Source organism: Pleurodeles waltl, chromosome 11 (genome assembly GCF_031143425.1).
Source record: "Pleurodeles waltl isolate 20211129_DDA chromosome 11, aPleWal1.hap1.20221129, whole genome shotgun sequence".
NCBI classification, from domain to species: Eukaryota; Metazoa; Chordata; class Amphibia; order Caudata; family Salamandridae; genus Pleurodeles; species Pleurodeles waltl.
Window position 1 is genome coordinate 201,019,150 of NC_090450.1, and position 17,616 is coordinate 201,036,765.

Genomic DNA, 17,616 nt, shown 5'->3' on the forward strand with positions numbered 1-17,616 from the left:
GGGTTGGAAGTGAAAACTAATGGCTGGCTCATAGGTCGAGAAATATCAAGAGCTTTAGTCTGCACTCAGAGGAAGTAGAAACCTCAACATCACTACAATGTGAGAAAAAATGGGAAATAACGTGCACATTGAAAAGGTGATTCTGCAAATGCTAGAGAGCATGTCTATCTGGTGTTCATCCTCAGGTTTGGTTCACATGTTCATTCTCAGGTTTGGTTTACAGTAATAATTACAAAGAAGAGTGTGATCCATTTGAATGCCCCTGGTTTGAATTAGCAAAGGATGGAAGGTGAGACAACTTCACAGACAGTGGAAGAGCAGAAATGAATAGAATGCAGTTAAATAATGAAGGGGCGGACAGAATTGGGAAAAGCGGTAGTGCTTCACATTTCTACATGCTCAAATCAATTCTCCCATCATTATCTGCATAGCTAGAATACAACCCACTGTGGTAAGCTAGTGCTAGTATTGTTGACAGTGGTCCGATCAAACATTTTCCCAGGTTTGGAAATTTGCGCCATCTTTGATTGGACATTTGCATCAATCAAGCACTGGAAGCTGTCCATCTTGCACAGGCATTTCGGTGCAAAAGCCGTTTTTGCACTGATAGACGACCCAAAAATCAATCCAAATTGCCCGGTCCCAGTACATAATATCTCAGAACAAGTTCAGAACTGCCCATAACTGGTGCAATGTTTGTGATCTTCTTCAAAGAGTTTTGGCAAGGGTGATTCTTCCTTGTAAGTTTGTGACATATGTACCTCAAACATAGTTTCTCCTGATTACTCACTTTTATAACTGTAAGCCTAGATATACTCAACTCCAGTGTATATTTGAGGGGAATCTATATGATGCAGATCCAGTACACAATTTGTAGAAAAAAAATAAGTGGAAGGGCCCAAAGCTTTTATTAGGAGCCACAGTTGACAAATGCTGAGGTTACAACACCAAAACATCAAGATCTTCTAGTCTTGACTCCTCCTCATGCCTCTTTCTTCCACCACCCTTCACTTCATGTCTCTTTAGCTCATTCTTGCAGGTTTGTTGTATTCCTTCCTTATTCTCTTTGTCATGGTTGTCCTGTGTTTCTCTTTCTCCTACTTCCCCCTTTTCCGTCTTTCTCCTCTCGTTCTCTTTCTCTCGTGTTCTTGATCTCTTGCTCTTTATTGATCTGAGTCAAAGTTCCCAAAGAGGAGTGCTGGGGTCCACCCACCAGCAAACACAGGCAACAATTAAGCACTGCAGACCTAGTAACAAAGCAACGTAGCGCAGTGGGACTGGGGAGGGGCTACCAGATACAAATCAGGTAACTATAAAGTCCCCCAGGGACTGTTGCTGCCACTCTTACTGCTACCCTTATACTCCCTCAGTGTGGTGGTACTTGGACAAAAAAATCTAAAGAATTTTGTTTTTCCTTTATAGACAACAATCAAAATGTTAATGAAATTGTTTTTTGAAGAAAGTAACGCTAAACGAGATAAGGAAGAGACGTGTTTTTCTGTTCACAGTTTCAATGCAATGAGCTCAAAATTGATCGTCAACATCAAATGAGCAATTCGTTTGAATTCATGAACTCCAATTTGCATTTTGCTTGAATTCCTGATCTTGTTAAAGGGGGCTCTGGGGTATTTGCCTGTTTCAAAAAACCCACACTTGCTTGTTGTATAGCAATCACCTTTAGCTACCAGCCCCCCACTTCTTACTACTATGATGTAAATTTCTGTACAACTAAGCTTATTTGTAAATTCTGCACCCTCAATCCAAGAATTGGGATTGATGGAAATTGGCAACTGTAAAGTGCACTTCCAATGGAAGTGGAGCAGCAGCAGTACCATGGACTCAGGTGCAAGCAAAGTAAATTGGCTTCCCCAAATACAGCCATAATTTAGGTGCATTGGACCCCTAACATTCATGGACCCCAGTGCCACTGCACCAGCTACAATATTGCTGAATACACTGTTGAGAGGGGTTCCTCCACCTGGGATTGACAGCTGTGATGCAGTGCTGCGAAGCCCATTGGGGCTACTGCGCTGGATCATGGTAATAAGGCTCATAAAATAAAGGCCAATGGCATAATGGTGCATCAAAGGTGGAATGCTAACACCTTCATGTCAGTAATGCAATGTCGCTTTACTATCAGAACCATTAACAAAATGTAGACTCTTTTATTAATTGACTCTTTTATAGTTTTCTTATCCAAAATTATTTATTTTCTTCTTTTTCTTTGGCCCATTCTTTACTTAGTTCACAGTGAACGCAGCGAAAGGTAATCAGAGACAGTCAACGCATGCTTTACCCTTTGCAGCTTGCAGGCAGTAGTAATGTGCTTACAGAGCTATACATTGTAATAAAGGCAGAATCGCACCAAGAAATGACATCCAAAAGGCAAAGGAATATAATCCACTAAGATCCAGTTATTATTTACACACATCATTGCACAAGTACGGGAGTACAACAACGAACGCCTACAATCAGCCGCCCACTCCTGTATATCCTCCTGCAACCTTCCAACTCACGCTCCCACTCCTTTAAATCAGTACAGTAGAGCGAGCATGCATCTTTCTCGCTCCCCTGTTTTCTAAAGATGCCGCTGCCTCATCATTGCAACAGATATGCATTTTATAGAATAGACAAGAGCGCAACATTAACCCAAGGTCGCACTCGTGTACACACAGCACGTTAACAGAATGCATTTTATAATCTGGGCACGATTGCAACACTAACCCATATCGCTCATGTAAAGCTCAATATATATATATATATATCAGACACAACACATTATTTTTCTTCAAGCTTACTGAGGATAGCAGTGGTTTCTTGTTTTGAACAGCACGCTGGTGCATCACAGTACCCATGAATGAGATATCGTATAACAAAGGCTCATGTGCTCAAGTGTAAGGCTGGTATATGGTACAAACAGAGCAAATGGACCACCACCCGTCCACTGGCAGAGCAGTAAAATATATCCATTGCTATGGTGCATTGGGCCCCTAACATCCCTTATCCCCAGTTGCAGTGCACCTGCTATACAACTGAGAACTGCATCCCAGCTGATGGCGGGAAATTTACCATTTTGCCAGATCTGCCATTTCAGTAAATTTATAATTAGGGCCAAGAGAGGGGGTGTTTCAATGCTGTACACTCTGTACAAGATTGTGAGTAACTATGCTTTTGTAAGGACCCAGTGATTCACATACCTTTAGCAAGTTGTTTCTCGCCTAGAAAATTTACCCTTCCGCGAGCAAAGGGAAGGGAACATCCTCCATAACTATAGTCACCTGAGACAAAAGATTTCTCAATTGGGGAAAAAACTCTCAGAGATGAGGCAGATACATAATCCCCTAGGGCGGGGACAGTGATCCAGAGAGCGAATGAGAATGGCGGGGAAAGTAGTAGGCAGCTAGTAGAGGGAGAGACTAGGCGAGAGAAGGATTTGCACTTGGCAGAGCAACAATAGTCTATGGAGGGTACCAATCCGCAATAGCTCTGGTTGGAGTTGGCCAGGGGGGCAGGTTTTTAGAAACAGAGCAGAAAAGAGGCAGGGCACCTCCTTCATACTATCACAGTACACACACACTCACCTAGAAAGAAGCACTGTCAGACAGACAGGAGTAGTACTGAGGGATATTCCAAGTGCAGCCCAAGGTGCTATAAGCATGAAGCTGACCCGTCCCTCGAAGACTCGAGTTTTTATAGGTAGAGGCTCCAGAGCGAGCTTAGTTAGGAAGGCGACACTACCAAGAGCAACAGGAGATTCTTAGTGGAGCAGCAACTTCAAGGGTGATGGAGGAAGAAGAAGAAAAGATAGCTTCTGCCCTACCACCACAGTCTACAGCGAACATCATAGATGTCAGGGAACAAGCAACAGGAGAGTGCTAAAGTACAACAGTGAGAGATCCACATGAAATACAGAGGTGGTTGTGGTGCACACTCAAGAAGATTTAGGGAGATATAGGGAGCACAATGAAATTTGTAATTGAGCCTTTGCTGAAAGAGGAAACAGTGAGTAAAGGGCAGTTTTGGGTGACATTGTGGAATATGAGGCAGATATGTGATCAACAGATACAGGGAGGAATAGGTGAGAGGGAGTTCACATCACAAATGTACCAGGAGAAAGATTTGTAGAAAGGATGGGCAAAAGAGTGAAAGGAAAGGTCCACAGAAACAAAGAAAGGGAGACCTAAATGAAATGAGGACACAGAATGAATATAAAGCAAACGCAGAATAGACCAGAAGACAAAAATAAGAGACAGGCAATGTGGGACATCGAGGAGAAGCAGCAAGTTAGTAGCCAGAAGTCGCATACAAAGGCATATGAGGAGAGCAGCATAATTAAGAAAGATGAGAATAATGATGATTGATGGACGGGGGAAGGTACAGTGATTAAAATAACGGAGAGGTGCAAACTAAGGAAGTCTTTTCGAGAATGGCAGAGAGAGGGTAGTCAGAATTTCACAAACCATTGTTTGAGTCACTGGAAAATTATATAAAAGTAAAAGGTCTAGTAGATGGCAAGATAGACAAGTTGACAGCTCGTGGCAACCGGGGAGGGGAAAAAGGACCAGGAGGGACAGAGAATGCAAACGATAAAGGAAGAAAGGTACAGGATACCGGAGAGGACATGGTGAGATAGGGACTTCTACCACACCAGCAGGTCAGGCAGGAGGAGACAAGAACAACAAAAGGAAGAACAATGAGTGGAGGGAGACAAGGAACTTCCATACACAGGATACAAGATGCTTTGGATACCCATTTGCTGTTAAGTATCCAAGAGAAGATTTAGGCAGTGGGGTACATCAAGATATGTAATTCGTGCACAGAGAAACAAGATGCAAAGAGAGGTCAAAGGTGAAGGAAAGGGTTGGTAAAATGGCAGAAAGTGCCTATCAATATAGAAACATGGGCAGAGTCATTCACTGTTATTGAAGGATGAAAGTGTGGGACTGTGGAAATACTTGAATGTGATTAGGACAGCTACTGTCAGCTCTGGCAGCCTGGCAGCCTGCCATGGCTTCGATATGATGAAAGGTTTGACTCTAGGAAATGTCTGAACTAGGCGAAAGTATAGGGGGAGTTAGAGAATGAACTATGGCTAAAACAGATGACACTTACTATGCCCTACCGACACAGCACGTGGCAAGTGGTTTGCCCCTCCCTACGCAACAGTTTCCAGGACCTCCCACCCTGAGGGGAAGGCAAACAGGGAAAACAGGACCAGTTAGAACTACAAGAGCGCATGGGATGCATAGCCCTGTAAGTTAAGGCACAAATGCCAGATATGCAATGGGCCAAGATGCAAGAGGTGGGCAGACAATGTAAAATATTGTCAGAGCCAGGAGAGGTTGGTTCAAGGAAAACTTAACAGGGAGGTGGAGGAGCAGGATGGCAGGATTATATGAGTCACCACCAGTTGATAATTTGATAATATCTCTGATTGATACCTAAAAAAGTGGAGGATGAATACAGACTGATTCATCATCATTTGCCGTGACCAAAGTCGATCCCAGATCAATTAATGATCACATTGATAAAAAGGATTGTTCAGTAGTTCACACTTGAATGTATAAGGCAGTGTGGATGATCAAGGACTATGGGGCAGGAACAGAAAAGGCAAAAGCGGCATTACGTCTACAGTCCACCCAGAAGATATGCCGTTTTGGGGTATTCAGTTTCAAGGACACTACCACATTGATAAAGCAATGTTCCAATAGGTATCCAGTAGCTTGTGCAGCTTTTGAGACTTTCAGCAAATTTTTGGATTGGGAAGGGAAGAAGGTAAAGGGTCAGAGCATGTGCTGCACTACTACAACTATTTCCCCATGGCATAGAAGAGTGACCAAAAGGGTGAATGTTTGACATTGTTTGACATTCTTAGGTATAGAGTTGGACTCATTGGTTATGGAGACACTTGTTTCCGCAGACAAGATGCACACATTTTGGGATTTACTGTAATATGCTTTAACTACGAAATGTGAAGGACTGTTTCAAGTATCATGGACAGAAGATATATCACTCTGACACAGATAATATCAAAGGAAATTTGGGAGTAGCAATGCGCTCACTAAAAACGAAAATTCAAGTCTGGATTACCAGTCTATTTTTACTTGGCACAGTTATTCTTTATGCCCAGCAGATGATCATGGCTCTAATAAAATCACTTCTTCAGTCAGAAAAGCTGATCTTCCTTTCCCAGCTGTTGTGCCGGTAATGCTGAAACGCACCTTCATGTAAACTTGCTCAGTAGAAGCATAGGGTTATGAAACAGCATGTTGTAATTAAATGAACATAGTATATGGCCACCGGCTGGGCATTAAGATATTCTTGGAAAGACATTGTTTTCTTGTATATCCGGTAACAAATTCTCATAAACTAATGTGTGCAAGCGATTTGCATTAATATGTCTACTTGTAGATTTTACTTACTCTGCGCTATAAATGGTGTCTCAAGTTGGCAGTAAGTTTACAACCTGTCCAAGTAGGGACCCTCACTCTAGTCAGGGTAAGGGAGATACACAGCTCAGATAACCCCTGCTCACCCTCACCCCCCTTTGTAGCTTGGCACAAGCAGTCAGGCTTATCTCAGAGACAATGTACAAAGTATTTGTGCAAACACACACACAGTAACACAGTGAAAAACACCACTGAAGGGCTTCACACCAGTTTAGAAAAATATCCAATATTTATCTAAATAGAACAAGACCAAAACGACAAAAATCCAATATACACAAGCAAGCAGAGATATGATTTTTTAAAATTAAAAGAGTCTTAATTCATAGAAATTAATGGCTGCGTTGTCTTGGCAAAAGGACTTGGTATGCATAGAAAACAAAGCCGCACAGGCGAGTGTGGTGTTCTTGATAAATGATTCCATTACCGAATGGAGTCATTTACCATGGAAACTGACTGACGACGGTGACGGTTGGAATAGTGGCGGCAGGCGATGGTTGGGGCGCTTATTACCAATAAACCTATGTTATTACATTTTCGAGGACGCCTATATTTTACACCTCCAACCTCTTTACATTGGTGACAAGGGTGCGTGGTGGTGTAGCGCCTCAACATGGCGCAGAGTCGTGGTGTGAGGCTCTTACCATAGCTCTGGTCGTTCGGCAGTGCCTGAGCTGTCTCTTCGTGGGATCCTTCGGTGGCGCAGCAGTTGAACCCATGGTGTAAAGATCACTGAGTGCACAGTAACAGGCTGGATTAACGGCGTCTCACTGCTGCATTCCTTTAAATTTCAACGTTGTTCAGGAGGTCAGGTAGTTTGGGAAGGAGGCGGCAGAGCGTGCTTGAAGAACGTGTGTCGTTTATTTCCGCATTAGTGTGGCTCACAGGAAAATTAAAGGCAAAGTCAGCCTTAAAGGGGCAGTCTTGTGTAGTATTGCTCTTAAAGGAGCAGCGCAAGGAAGGAGTGGAGTTCATAAAGACTACGGCAGAAAGCACAGTGATAGGCATACCTTTGCCTGTTGTGGTGTGGAGATTTAAAGACAACAGTGATAGGCACACCTGTGCCTGTTGTTGTATGAGGATATATCCACAAGACAGAAAGAACACGGTGACAGGCATACCTTGGCCAGTAGTAGCAAAGAGATGTGGAGCTAAAAGTTGGCAGATTTTGGACTTTTGGGGAGAGTTTTTACTGTTATTTTTTTTGTTGTTTTTGTGATAAGTGCCCTACATTGTTTTTCTTTGGGTTAGAAGGGTGAACAATTTTAGTTAAAATGCAGAATGTAACCCCTCCACCGTTCTTCCTGAGTAGTCCTGGAGAACCGGTTTTTCACTGGGCTAAATGGAAGAAGATTTGTATGCACTATGCTAGAGTCTGTGGTCCCACGTTAAGTGCAGAGCGGAAGCCTGCTTTACTAATGCATTGTCTTGGTGGGGACGGACAGGAGGTGTTGGAGAATTTACTGGAATTGGGAAGTGAGGAGGTGCGGAGTTTAAATTAATTTGAAATGTGTATCTTGAAGTTAGATAAGCACTATCTGCCAAGGGTGAGTACGATTATGGAAAGGTATTATTTTGGGAAAAGAGAGCAGGGTAAAGATGAGTCAGTTGAGGAGTACATAACAAGTTTGAGGAAGTTGGCAGCCTCGTGCAAGTTTGGGAGTTTGATGGATGAGAGCATTTGTGATCAGTTTGTGTTGAAGTGTAGTAGTGACAAGATTAGGGAAGAGTTGTGGTTGAAGGATGAGCCGCTACCGGAAGAGGTCATTGTGGTAGCAAAAAGGGTTGAACATATGTTGAAGTGTGTCAAGGAATTGAGTGCAGTGGGAAATAAAGAGTTGAGTGAGAATACGAAAATTGAAGAGGTGGCGTGTGAGGTGAAAGCCAAGGAAGCAGTAAGTGGAAAGAAAAAAGAAGAGCTAGTTAAATTCAAAGGGGAGTGTTTCAGGTGTGGAAATAGTGGATATAAAGTGAATGCAAGTAATTGTCCGGCGTTAGGTGCGGTGTGCAATGGATGTGGCGAGAAAGGTCATTTTTATAAGTGTTGTCCCAATAAAAGGAAGGAGAACAATAATAACATCACAAGAGAGGTGAAGGAAGTGTCACAAAAGATTGTCTTTTAGGTAGACATGCATAATTGCGGAAGTGAACATCCTAGTGAGACTGTGCTGGTGGATGGGGTCAAGTTGCTGATGCGTTTTGATTCTTGTTCACATCTGACTATCATTTCAAAACACAGTTTTGATGCTGTTTGTACAGTAAGGAGGACATTTTAAAAAATGGATGTCTGTTCAGGTGGATATGGTGGCCAACCTATCAAGATGTTAGGTTTATTTGAAGGACATTTGGAGCTGAAGGTAAGACATATAGGCCCTCATTCTGACCTTGGCGGGCGGCGGAGGCCGCCCGCCAAAGTCCCGCCGTCAGCTTACCGTTCCGCGGTCGAAAGACCGCGGCGGTAATTCTGACTTTCCCGCTGGGCTGGCGGGCGGTCGCCTTCAGGCCGCCCGCCAGCCCAGCGGGAAAGAGGCTTCCACGATGAAGCCGGCTCGGAATCGAGCCGGCGGAGTGGAAGCTGTGCGACGGGTGCAGTTGCACCCGTCGCGTATTTCACTGTCTGCGCAGCAGACAGTGAAATACATTTAGGGGCCCTCTTACGGGGGCCCCTGAAATGCCCATGCCAGTGGCATGGGCACTGCAGGGGCCCCCAGGGGCCCCGCGACCCCCCCTACCGCCATCCGGATCCCGGCGGTCGGACCGCCGGGATCTGGATGGCGGTAGGAGGGGTCGGAATCCCCTCGGATTCAATGGGGCGGCGGTACACTGGCGGGAGCCCGCCAGTGGTGCCGGTCCGACCGCGGCTTTACCGCCGCGGTCGGAATCCCCATTGGAGCACCGCCGGCCTGTCGGCGGTGCTCCCGCGGTCCTCCGCCCTGGCGGTCTTTGACCGCCAGGGTCAGAATGACCGCCATAGTGGGGAAAATGTATGTCTTGAGTAAAGGTGATGTTGGGGTGGACACATCAGAAGTTCTTGGGTGTGGTACTTAATCCAAATGCACAGCCACAGGTACAAGTCCAAGAGGTAGGCAATTGGGAGTGTGATCTGGTAGAGAAATTTCCAGAAGTATTTTCAGATGTCTTGGGTTGTCTCAAAGGATACAAACACAAGATAAGACTGAAGGAAAATGCTGTGCCAGTTGTGGTCAAGGTGAGGAGGATTCCGTTGGCATTGCAGGAGTCAGTAGAGGCAGAACTTAAGAGACTTGAAGTGTCAGGAGTGATTGAGGCTACAGAGCGGTTGGCACCCATTGTGGTTGCGAGGAAGGGTTATGGTGACATCAGGTTGTGTGTGGATCTGAGAGTTTTGAATATGGAGATTGTAGTAGACAAGTTTCCTCTTCCTAACATAGAAGAGATAGTCTCTGTGATAGGTGGAGCAAAATATTTCTCCACTCTGGATTTAGCATCCGCCTATCACCAGGTGGAGCTAGAAGAAAGTTTGCAAGAGCTCACTGCCTTTCTAACACCATTTGGGGTGTTCAAATTTAAAAGAATGCTTTTTGGACTGGTGTCAGATGCGTCGGTTTTCCGACGTATAATGAGCAAAGTGTTGAAGGGAATGAAGGGGGTAAAATGTTATTAGGATGGCGTATTAATCTTTGGTGATACAGCAGATTAACATATGGATCGAGTAAATAGGGTTTTAGAATGCTTAAGTCGGGCAGGTCTTTCACTTAAGAGGAAGAAATGTTGTTTTGGTGTGACTGAAGTTGAGTATCTGGGGCATTTGATTTCAGGAGATGGGGTGAGACCCAAACCAGACTTCGTTAACACTATTAAGAATTTGGTGTCTCCTCAGACCAAGGAAGAGGTGAGTTCTTTCCTTGGAATGGTAGAGTATTATGGGAGATACATAAAGAATTTGGCGGAAAAGTCAGTAAACATGAGAAGTTTGCTAAAAAAAGGGACAGAGTTTAACTGGGATGTCCAGTGTGAAAAGGAGTTTGTGGAAATAAAGAAAGAATTGGATGAGGCGCCATGCTTACAGGCGTTTAAACCTGGGAGGCAGACCTTGTTGTCACAGATGCTAGTGCCAAGCGTCTGGGGGCTCTACTATTGCAAAAAGACAGTCAGAAGAAAGTGTTGATTGCATGTGTGTTGAAATCATTGAGTGAGGTAGAGAAAAATTATTCTGTCATTGAAAGAGAGTCTTTAGCTATTTTCTGGGCACTAAAAAAATTTAAGCATTTCCTTTGGGGAATAGACTTTGTGGTTCTGTCTGATCATAAACCTTAGGTGGAGGTTTTTGACAGCAAAGGTTTGAATTGCATTTCTGCTAGGATTAGAAGATAGATCATTAGTTTACAAGAATTCAATTTCAGAGTTGTGTATGTGCCTGGCGCTAGGAATGTAAGTGCAGATTGTTTGTCTAGGTTAGTAGAAGTTAATAGGACTGGAGGAAAAATGGATATATCTATGGTAGAAGAGAATGTGTGTGACGTTTATGAAGATGTGTGTGGAATTACTTCTGGGGCCATTTCAGAACAAGAATGGAAGAATGCTCTGGAGGATGATGAGGAGTTGATCAAGGTCATGGAAGCAATAAGAAGTGAACATTTTTCTGGCTTAAGTAAAAACTGGAATTTGATAAAAAAGGAATTAGCAATAGATAGGTCACTATTATTGAGGGGAACAAGATTAATTCCCCCAATTTCTCTAAGAAAGAAGATTATGGAACAAGCTCATGATGGGCATCTTGGTATAGTTAAGACGAAAGAAAATTTAAGGGCTTGTTTTTTGTGGCCAGGGATGGATTTGGAGATTGAACAGGTGGTACGGGAGTGTGTACAATGTTCATGCAGTGACAACATTTTGAAAACTCGCAATATACCTATGGTTTGTGGGAAATTACCAAGCAAACCGTGGGGTGAGGTGCCAATTGACATTGTGGGACCATTGCAAGGAGAACAGTTTACTCCGTATCTGATTGTGTTGATGTATTTGTATTCCAGATGGGTTGAAGTTAAATATGTGCGTGACATTTCATCTTCCAGTATGATTACATTTTTAGAAGGCGTGTTTAGAAAAGAAGGTTTCCCTAAAATCATTTTATCTGATAATGGACCTAATTTTTGTTCCAAAGAGTTTGAAACTTTTTTTAAAAACTGGGGTACATTACACAAAAAATCTGCAATGTATCATCCTGAAACAAATGGTGCTGTGGAAAGGTTCAATAGATACATTAAAGAAAGCATACAATTGGCGAGACTGAATTCTATGGACTGGAAAAAAGAGCTTTCAAGAAGAATTACAGCTGATCGATTTTCACCTCACATGTCAACTGGGAATTCCCCGTTTGAACTGCTCAGAAGAAGAGTACCCAATACAAGGTTATGTCCAGGATGGATGGAATGGGTAAAGGATAATTTTAATATGGATGATATGAGTTGGAGAAGAAAGGAGGAAGATGCTATGATCAAAAGAAAACAGGATTTTGATTTAAGAAAGAAGGTTTGTAATGTGGTGGTGAAAGTGGGTGATCAAAGCTCCAGTTGGTAGAGCAGATTGGTCAAAATACATTAGACCTCTAAAGGAACTTAAATGTTTCAGAAATGCAGTAAAGACATCTGATGGGAAAATTTGGAATTTGAACAGAGTGGTTCCTCTGAAAATGTTGAAGAAGGAACAAAATAAGTGTTACATAGGAGATGGTAAGTCTGTGGAGTCAAATTGTAGGCCCACAAAAGAAGTAGTGCATGAAGAAAGAAGAAGTATTAGAAGGAAGTTCTCTCCTCGATATTTCAAAGACTATGGGCCTGATTCTAACTTTGGAGGACGGTGTTAAACCGTCCCAAAAGTGGCGGATATACCACCGACTGTATTACGAGTCCATTATATCCTATGGAACTCGTAATACGGTAGGTGGTATATCCGCCACTTTTGGGACGGTTTAACACCGTCCTCCAAAGTTAGAATCAGGCCCTATATATTGAAGTGATAGTGATCAAAGGACTGTTCTGGGTAGGATGATGTGGGATAAGTTTTTTCCTTTTTTACGCAATGCGTATTTTTTGTATAACATGCTTGATTTTGGTTATCAGTTGTAAAGAAATGGCTCCCTGTTGCAGTTACCCCCCCACTTTTTGCCTGATACTGATGCTGGCTTGACTGAGAAGTGTGCTGGGACCCTGCTAACCAGGCCCCAGCACCAGTGTTCTTTCACCTAAAATGTACCATTGTCTCCACAATTGGCACAACCCTGGCATCCAGGTAAGTCCCTTGTAACTGGTACCCATGGTACCAAGGGCCCTGATGCCAGGGAAGGTCTCTAAGGGCTGCAGCATGTCTTATGCCACCCTAGGGACCCCTCACACAGCACAGACACACTGCTTGCCAGCTTGTGTGTGCTGGTGGGGAGAAAATGACTAAGTCGACATGGCACTCCCCTCAGGGTGCCATGCCAACCTCACACTGCCTGTGGCACAGGTAAGTCACCCCTCTAGCAGGCTTTACAGCCCTAAGGCAGGGTGCACTATACCACAGGTGAGGGCATATGTGCATGAGCACTATGCCCCTACAGTGTCTAAACAAAACCTTAGACATTGTAAGTGCAGGGTAGCCATAAGAGTACATGGTCTGGGAGTCTGTCAAAAATGAACTCCACAGCTCCATAATGGCTACACTGAATACTGGGAAGTTTAGTATCAAACTTCTCAGAATAATAAACCCACACTGATGCCAGTGTTGGATTTATTAAAAAATGCACACAGAGGGCATCTTAGAGATGCCCCCTGTATTTTACCCAATTGTTCAGTGCAGGACTGACTGGTCTCTGCCAGCCTGCTGCTGAGAGATGAGTTTCTGACCCCATGCGGTGAGAGCCTTTGTGCTCTCTGAGGACAGAAACAAAGCCTGCTCTGGGTGGAGGTGCTTCACACCTCCCCCCTGCAGGAACTGTAACACCTGGCAGTGAGCTTCAAAGGCTCAAGCCTCGTGTTACAATGCCCCAGGGCACTACAGCTAGTGGAGATGCCCGCCCCCTGGACCCAGCCCCCACTTTTGGCAGCAAGTCCAGGAGAGATAATGAGAAAAACAAGGAGGAGTCACTGGCCAGTCAGGACAGCCCCTAAGGTGTCCTGAGCTGAGGTGACTCTGACTTTTAGAAATCCTCCATCTTGCAGATGGAGGTTTCCCCCAATAGGATTAGGGATGTGCCCCCCTCCCCTCAGGGAGGAGGCACAAAGAGGGTGTAGCCACCCTCAAGGACAGTAGCCATTGGCTACTGCCCTCCCAGACCTAAACACACCCCTAAATCGAGTATTTAGGGGCTCCCAGAACCAAGCAAGATAGATTCCTGCAACCTAAGAAGAAGAGGACTGCTGAGCTGAAAAACCCTGCAGAGAAGACGGAGACACCAACTGCTTTGGCCCCAGCTCTACCGGCCTGTCTCCCCACTTCTAAAGACACTGCTCCAGCGACGCTTTCCCCAGGACCAGCGACCTCTGAATCCTCAGAGGACTGCCCTGCTCTTGAAGGACCAAGAAACTCCCGAGGACAGTGGCTCTGTTCACCCAAGACTGCAACTTTGTTTCCAAAGAAGCAACTTCAAGACAACTGCGTTTCCCGCCAGAAGCGTGAGACTTGCAACTCTGCACCCAACGCCCCCGGCTCGCCTTGTGGAGAACAAACACTTCAGGGAGGACTCCCTGGCGACTACGAGACCGTGAGTAGCCAGAGTTGCCCCCCCTGAGCGCCCACAGCGACGCCTGCAGAGGGAATACCGAGGCTCCCCCTGACCGCGACTGCCTGCTTCCCAGATCCCGACGCCTGGTAAAGACTCTGCACCCGCAGACCCCAGGACCTGAAAGATCGGAACTCCAGTGCAGGAGTGACCCCCAGGAGGCCCTCTCCCTTGTCCAGGTGGTGGCTACCCCGAGGAGCCCCCCCCCTTGCCTGCCAGCATCGCTGAAGAGACCCCTTGGTCTCCCATTGATTCCAAATGAAAACCCGACGTCTGTTTGCACACTGCACCCGGCCGCCCCCGTGCTGCTGAGGGTGTGCTTTTTGTGCTAACTTGTGTCCCCCCCGGTGGCCTACAAAACCCCCCTGGTCTGCCCTCCGAAGACGCGGGTACTTACCTGCTGGCAGACTGGAACCGGGGCACCCCCTTCTCCATTGAAGCCTTTGCGTTTTGGGCTCCACTTTGAACTCTGCACCTGACCGACCCTGAGCTGCTGGTGTGGTAACTTTGGGGTTGCTCTGAACCCCCAACGGTGGGCTACCTTGGACCCAAACTTGAACCCCGTAGGTGGTTTACTTACCTGCAAGAACTAACAATTACTTACCTCCCCTAGGAACTGTGAAAATTGCACTGTCTAGTTTTAAAATAGCTATATGTGTTTTATTTGAAAAGTATATATGCTATTGTGATTATTCAAAGTTCCTAAAGTACTTACCTGCAATACCTTCCATGCAAAGTATTACATGTAGAATTTGAACCTGTGGTTCTTAAAATAAACTAAGAAAAGATATTTTTCTATACAAAAACCTATTGGCCTGGAATTGTCTCTGAGTGTGTGTTCCTCATTTATTGCCTGTGTGTATGTACAACAAATGCTTAACACTACTCCTTTGATAAGCCTACTGCTCGACCACACTACCACAAAATAGAGCATTAGTATTATCTCTTTTTGCCACTATCTTACCTCTAAGGGGAACCCTTGGACTCTGTGCATACTATTCCTTACTTTGAAATAGTGCATACAGAGCCAACTTCCTACATCAGTTTTCCGGTTTTGTGATGTGTATTAATCTACATTCTTTGTTAGATTACCTGGAACTCAATGCTATCATTTGTATATGTTAAATGTCGAAGGGAGATGTGTGGTGTTCTTGGTAAATGATTCCATTACTGAATGGAGTCATTTACCTTGGAAACGGGCCGACGACGGTGACGGTTGGTTTTGCGGCGGCAGGCCATGGTTGGGGCGCTTATTACCAAGAAACCTATGTTATTACATTTTCGAGGACGCCTATATTTTATACCTCCAACCTCTTTACAGCGAGCGTGCGTCAGAAAAGTAAGTGACGAGTTGATTCCTTACTCGCGTCGTTTCTTTCTCCGGTGGGCAAGCAATGCATCAATTCTTTCCTTGCAAGGAAGGGATGAGTCGATTTCCAGACAAGCAGCCTCAGGTCCGAGTAGTGATGTTGAAGATTCTGACACCCAGCGTCGATGCATGGAAAATTCTGATGTGCTGTGCGAAGGGTCTGCATTGAGAACAGGTGCTGCGTCGATTCTACTGCCATGAGGTAGGTGCTGTGTCAATTGTTTTGTCACAGGACAGGGTTTGCATTGATTTTTCTGCCACGCACACAGCAGAGTGTGAATTTGTTCCCGCAAGTGATCAGCTTCCACTTCTAAGGGCCCACGGACTGGATTTGGCACCACTTAGCAAGTCAGGACTATCAGCAGAAGACCCCAGGCACGGGCACAAGAAGCCTTTGATGTCTCAGAGACTTCTTATCAGGAGGCAAGCTCAGTCCAAGCCTTTGGAGAATCTTCACAAGCAGAATACACAGAAAAGTCCAGTCTTTTCCTCCGTAAGGCAGAAGCAGCAACTGCAGGTCATCCCTGCAAAGCACACATAGCATAGGGGCCATACTCCTCCTCCAGCTCTTCAGCCCATCTTCTTGGCAGAGGTCCCTCTTGTTTCCAGAAGTAATCTGATTTTCAGGGGTTATGGGGGCTCTTCTTATAACCCTGTCTGCCTTTGAAGTAGGCCTATTTCAAAGAGAAGTATCTGTTGTTTTCAAGATCCTGCCTTCCCCAGGCCATGTCCCAGACACACAACAGGGGGTTGGAGACTGCATTGTGCGAGGGCAGACACAGCCCTTTCAGGTGTAAGTCACCACTACTCCCCTCTGCCCAGATGGCCCATCAGGATATGCAGGCTACACCCCAGCTCCCTTTATGCCACTGTCTAGAGGAGAGGTGCAAACAGCCGAACTGTCAAACTGACCCAGACAGATAATCCACAAACAAGGAGAGAGACACAGAATGGTTTAAGCAAGAAAATGGCAACTTTCTAAAAGTGACATTTTCAAACACACAATCTAAAAACCAACTTCACTAAAAGGTGTATTTTTAAATTGTCAGTTCAGAGACCCCGAGCTCCATATGTCTATCTGCTCCCAAAGGGAATCTGTGCTTTAATCACATTTAAACGCAGCCCCCATGTTAACCTATGAGAGGGATAGACCTTGCAACAGTGAAAAACGAATTTGGCAGAATTTCACGTTCAGGGCATGTAAAACACATAAGTACATGTCCCACCTTTAACATACACTGCACCCTGCCCATGGGGCTACCTACGGCCTACCTTAGGGGTGCCTTACACGTATAAAAAGGGAAGGTTTATGCCTGGCAAGTGGGTACACTTGCCAAGCCGAATTGGCAGTTTATAACTGCACACACAGACACTGCAGTGGCAGGTCTGAGCCATGTTTGCAGGGCTACTAATGTGGGTGGCACAACCAGTGCTACAGGCCGACTAGTAGCATTTGATTTACAGGCCCGGGGCACCTCTAGTGCACTTTACTAGGGACTTGCTAGTAAATCAAATATGTCAATTATGGATAAGCCAGTGTACACATACAATTTATACAAACACTTACACTTTAGCACTGGTCAGCAGTGGTAAAGTGTCCAGAGCAAACAAAAACAGCAAACATAGAGTCCAGCACATAGAAGCAACCTGCCTGGGAAGTGGAGGCAAAAAGTTAGGTGAGACCATGCCAATGATGCCAAGTCTACTATCCTCCATCCCCACTTTAGCCCAGGAAGAGTCATCAGGATATGCAGGACACACCTCATCTCCCTTTGTGTCACTATCTACAAGTAATTCACAAACAGCTCAGCTATCAGTCTGACCTAGACGTGGATTCCGTCAGACAGGCAGAGGCAAAAAATGGCTAAGTAAAAAAACGCCCACTTTCAAAAAGTGGCATTTTCAAACTGACAATCTAAAAACCAACTTTTTGAAAAGATGTATTTTTAAATTGTGAGTTCAGAGACCCCGAACGCCAAATCTCTGTCTGCTCCCAATGGGAAAATGCACTTGAATAGTATTTAAAGGCAATCCCCATATTAACTTATGGGAGAGATAGG

General features: G+C 44.9%; 1 protein-coding gene across 2 annotated transcripts in view; it reads right to left on the reverse strand.

Annotated features, from left to right (window-relative positions):
- ITM2C (integral membrane protein 2C) overlaps positions 1–17,616 on the reverse strand; it is a 188,236-nt gene that overhangs the window by 86,485 nt on the left and 84,135 nt on the right. The window contains exon 1 of one of the 2 annotated variants that reach the window (XM_069213408.1): positions 7,091–7,291. The exons of the other annotated variant lie outside the window; for it this stretch is intronic. Coding sequence (XP_069069509.1) covers positions 7,091–7,165 — 75 coding nt within the window. The 5' untranslated portion in view covers positions 7,166–7,291. Of the gene's footprint in view, positions 1–7,090; positions 7,292–17,616 lie in introns of those variants that run through there. 2 annotated transcript variants of the gene reach the window in all.